At 33.7% G+C, this 5284-nt stretch overlaps 1 protein-coding gene across 1 annotated transcript; it reads left to right on the forward strand.

Moving 5' to 3' along the window:
- The first annotated feature begins 971 nt into the window (after nucleotides 1-971).
- Nucleotides 972-1940, forward strand: LOC132803587 (metalloendoproteinase 1-MMP-like). The gene has a single exon (XM_060816826.1). It carries the CDS (start codon nucleotides 972-974, stop codon nucleotides 1938-1940), a length of 969 nt encoding a protein of 322 aa, XP_060672809.1.
- The last annotated feature ends 3344 nt before the right edge of the window (nucleotides 1941-5284 follow it).

A 5284-nucleotide genomic window follows, 5' to 3' on the forward strand; every position in this document is an offset into this window, starting at 1 on the left:
CGTTTTAATTTTAAATACTCTTTTAAAAACATTATTATTTTGGAAATTATATCGAGTAAAACACTTGATGCACCAAACTGTATACCAGTGATGCCTGATGGTACCCAGCATCCTAAGCACCACATGAGGGGGAGGTTAAACGGACAAACCAACATACGGTCGCTTGGCATCCCACAGCGTCGCTGCTATCAATCACCCTGGCCATGGAAGGGGGTGACTGATGCTCACTCTGCATTAAACCCTGCTAGCCTTCGGATCCAATGGCATCCACAGGACATCTCTATAAACCTGTATGCTAATCATATCCATACATACAGTACAGAATATCAGTACTATATGGGCATCTAAAAATTAATAAAATTATATTTGTTTTCAAGTACTGAAATCTCATCATTACCACTGGATTAAGTACTTCTTTTCAAATCCATATAATCCACATTACTTTAAACCATCATGGTAAATCCATCATGTTAAAATCCATTCTCATAATCTCATTGATGCAAATATACCAAAGTTCCAGTGGCATAAAATCAATCCATAATATTTAAATGCATAAATATATAAATTTACTCCTCACAGGGATGGTAGATTTTTAATTTTGTCTTTACTTATGGTATAAAAAAAAAATTTAATAGGTTTTTAAGAAATTGAAAGAATATCATGTTCAAATATCTATGATGGAAGATCCTTTCGAGGGATAAAATCCAACATCCTTGGTTAATTAACTGTTTTAGAAATCCAATAATAATATCTGTGAACAATTACAAATCAAATTGCATATATGCATGGAGGCTTTCCAAAATTGTCACTTACAGTAGATAGATAGATTCAAAATGAATAAAGGCTGATAAGCTTTCCATATCCATACATTAAAAATTATTATATATGAACAGTTTTTCCAAACTGATTATTCCGTGAAAATTTGAAAACATATATGATTAGTGTGTGTGAAGTAGTAGACTAGAAAAGCAATGGCGACAAGTTTGTTCTATGTTTTGATTTGTCTCCTTGTCCTTGTAGTAACAAAATTGCCTTTTGTAGTTGAAACAAGACGTCTAGCACACCCCAAGACTCAATACTCCAATTTCCTTACCGATCTTGAAGGTCTGAGCAAGGGCCAGACAGCCAAAGGGATCCCCGAGCTGAGACACTACCTCAAGAGATATGGATACTTGAACAACGAATACAGTCGGGATGATAACAACGAAGAATTATATGACGAGGTTTTGGAGTCTGCAGTAAAACTTTATCAGACATTTTTCAAATTGAATGTTACTGGGAAGCTGGATTCAGAGACCATTAAAGTAATGTCAAAGCCAAGGTGTGGAGTAGCTGATAATCCTGTTCAAGTACTGTCGAAGAGGAAGCTGAAGGAGGAGGCCGTGGATGGCACACAACAACACAACTTCATCAATATAGTTGAGGACTACGCATTTTTTGAGGGAAAACCAAAGTGGCCATATACTCAAATCAGATACAGAGTCGACTCTGGCATTCAATATCCAGAAGGTATAAATGAAACGCAGTTCAAAACTGCTTTAGAAATAACAGGAATAGTATATACAGAAAATTGCGTTTTGCAAATTGAGGAAGCTTTAGAGGGTCATCCACCTGACGTCAGGACGGGTTTCTATAGAGGTGATCACGGTGATGGTTATCCGTTCGCCGCTTCAACTTTAGGCCATGCTTTTTCGCCAACTGATGGAAGGATGCATTTTAATGCCGACCAAGATTTTAGCATCAACGATCCAATCGGCCCAAATCAATATGACCTCGTGTGGACAGTTATGCATGAATTTGGACATGTTCTTGGACTTGCCCATACTCAAGTCGGAAATGCTATCATGTATCCAACGGCTGATCCTGGGGTCATGAAAAGGTATTTGAGCGAAGATGATATTCAAGGTATAACTACTTTATATCCTTGGCCGCCTTTTTAAACTTTTAAAACAAGTAAAGTAAACAACACAGGCTTTCTATTGGCAATGCATTATTATAATTATTGTTATTATCTTTTTAATTACTTGCTAACAATAGCAATGCCATGTACTTGTAATATATATTTGTAGCTAATTACTGGACTATTAATATTCTCTTATTGTGGTTATTAAGTGTAATGTTTGTTTGGGCAATGATTCTGCCAATAGTAATAATAATAATAATAATAATATTTAAAGTTGTGCTTGATATCCTTTTATTTTGCAGCACTTTTGTTAGATATTTCGTCTTCTTTTTTTTCTTTTTTTTTATAATAAAAAAGTAAGATATTTGGTTAAAGAATCAAAAAGCTTTTAAAAGTTAAAACAAGAAAACTTTAAACATGAAGCACATTTTGTTTCAGATGATTGTTATATGGCTACATATGCCAACGGAAACTCTGCTATTCAACCTTGATATATAGGCTTAGAAAAAGGTTACAATTAAAAGATTATACGATTATATCACTACAATAATTTAGATTTTGTCATTTAAGGTATGTATTTGTGAGAAAAAAATTGTCTTTGTTGCTAAACTATGTGGCCAATAAGACAACTTTATCAATTAAAACCATGAAATTTGTTACTATTATTTTGTGACGAAGCTAGAGTGACAGGCTAATTAAGTTATAAAATCTTTCTAGTGACAAAATCTTTTCAAATGTTTGTAGCTAGTTTATCACTATAGCAGCATCGCTAAAAGTATTCGTTACAAATTTTTTGGTTTTAGGTGACAAAGTTGTTTTATCGGCCCTAATCTTAGTGACAAAACTCATTTTTTTGTTCAAATAAATACTCTTAGTGTTGAAATTTATATACGTAGCTAAGAATTTGTCACTATTGTTTAAATTCCTTGCGGCCAGACTTGGTACATTTTTAAAATTAGGTAGTCCTTAAGCTATACAAAATAATTTGTGGTTTTCCTATTGTATATGCACATAATAAGATGCAAATTGAAGCGAGGCCGTAGGTTAATTCTTTGGTTAGACTAAGATCCAATTACATTAATGTACAACAAATCAAAAATAGAGTGTTCAATGAGTCGAAATTAACCTTTAAAAAAAAAAAAAAAGAGTCGAAATTAAAGTATTCCTGGACTTAGGGCAGTGGTAAACGGATAAACAATGGAATGCTCTTTCTCTTGGCTGGTGGATAATGATTTTAGCTAACAGTGAAAAATTGGGAGGTAGTTTTGTGAACAAGGTATTGATGATTCGATTGAGAGTTGTTCTATGAGGGATTTAGGATCTATTGGTCTTAAATTCACATGGAACAGTTGTAGGATGGTAAAAATTTGATTAATGAGAGATTTGCTAAGCCTATGAGAATGTAGATTGGATGGAACTCTTTTTTGAAGATGTAGTTAAGAACCTTCATAAAGCAGAATCCGATCATCATCCTATTCTTATCAATTTGAAAAAGCATCAAGTTATTCATGATGAGAAGAATCTAAAACTTTTCAAATTCGAAAATAAGTGGTTTCAACCCATGTCAGTTTGATCAATTTATTAAAGATGAATGGAATGCTAGTAATTATGATTTCCCGAGAGAAAGTTCTAGCCCTGTTGAGAAGCTTAAAATATGGAATAGAGAGGTCTTTGGTAATATTTTTCTAAAGAAGAAAAACAATTATTACAAAGTTAAACGGGATTCAGAAGAAGTTATATGTAAACTATAATCCTTTTCTTATGGCTCTTGAAAAAAAGTTGATAAGAGACTTCAATAAAATTCTTAAACGTAAGAAATTCTTCGGTTTCAAAAATCTAAGTGTATTTTTTTTGGGGTCAAAATCTAACTGTAATTAGCTGCAAGAGGATGGGATAGAATTAACACTAGCTTTGTACATCTTTCTACTGTTGATAAGAGACTTCAATAAAATTCTTAAACGTAAGAAATTCTTCGGTTTCAAAAATCTAAGTGTATTTTTTTTGGGGTCAAAATCTAACTGTAATTAGCTGCAAGAGGATGGGATAGAATTAACACTAGCTTTGTACATCTTTCTACTGTTGTTAAATGGAGGAGGGATAAAGTTAGCATGCCTTGAAATGAGGATCGGCAGTGGATTGAAAACAGTGTTCAAAAAGTTTGGTTGTATCCTATTTTGAAAAGATATATTATATTGAAGATGTGGAGCAATGGAATGATGTTGTTCAAAATTTGTTTCCCGTTTTGTTTGAGTAGGATAGAGGCAGATTTGCCAGACCTGTTACTGATGCTTATACTAAAGAAGTTAAGTTTGTTTAGCATTGGCCCTTGGAAAGCCCCTGGACCTGATGGTTTTCCTATGGGTTTCTATAAAAAATTATGGAGTTTACTGGGTTATAAAATTTGTGTGAGGTGGTGAAGTTGATTTTTCTACTGGAAAATCCTCGAAGGTTTGAACTCTTCCCTAATTGTTGTTATTCTGAAGTGGATAAGCCTCGTAGTATGATAATTTTAGACCTATTAATCTTTGCAACACCCTTTACTAAGTTGTTAGCAAAGTGATTGTCAAAAAACAGAGGGCTAAAATGGAGAAAGTGATAAGTCCAAATCAAGTGAGTTTTATTCCTCGGAGACAAATCCTAAACAATATTGTGGCCGTGGTTAAAAGTGTTCTTCGCCTTTTTTCATAACTGTAAGAGTGAGAAAGATCTTATTATATGGAAAATTGATGTTGAAAAATCTTATTATAGAATCAATTGAATTTCTTGAGGAAGGCGTTGGAGAAGGGTTGGTATTCTGGATAAGTGAAAGAATCTTATTTGTCAGTGTATTAATGTTGAAAGTGTGAGATTTTTGTGGAACGGGGAGTTGTATAGAACATTTATTCCTGAACGTGAGATAAGGCAATCTGGTAGCGAGAGATTTGTTGTGCCGAGAAAATGAAAGAAAGAGCAAGAACTTGCTAAAAGCAAAGAAGACCAATTTTTATAAACTGTCAGAATTGCTGAGCAACCTTTCAACAAGCTGTTCATACAAAGACTAAAAATCACGCACCAACCAAAGTTTGTTAAATCAACTTATAACAAACAGACTAAGATATAACTAATTCTGAGCTGACTTGGACTGATGAGCTGGCAAACCTTCTTAACATAAGCTGGAGATTACACAAGCAGCTGGGCAAGGCAAAACTCACTTTGCCTAACAGGTAGGAGGAAGTAATCGATAAATATTTGCTCACATGATCTCAATCTAATTATAATTAGGGAACAAAACCAAAATGATGATGGACATTCAGATGACCATTCTAAAAGCTTCTACTTAGTCCGTTAATGACAAATCTTTCTGAATTTAGTCCTCACCAGGGTTGCTAAGATTTTTAATTG

Source organism: Ziziphus jujuba, chromosome 4, assembly GCF_031755915.1.
Source record: "Ziziphus jujuba cultivar Dongzao chromosome 4, ASM3175591v1".
Classification (NCBI taxonomy): domain Eukaryota; kingdom Viridiplantae; phylum Streptophyta; class Magnoliopsida; order Rosales; family Rhamnaceae; genus Ziziphus; species Ziziphus jujuba.

Excerpts from the sequence above, each read along its gene's own strand:
- LOC132803587 (XM_060816826.1), top strand. The coding sequence starts at position 972 with ATGGCGACAAGTTTGTTCTATGTTTTGATTTGTCTCCTTGTCCTTGTA.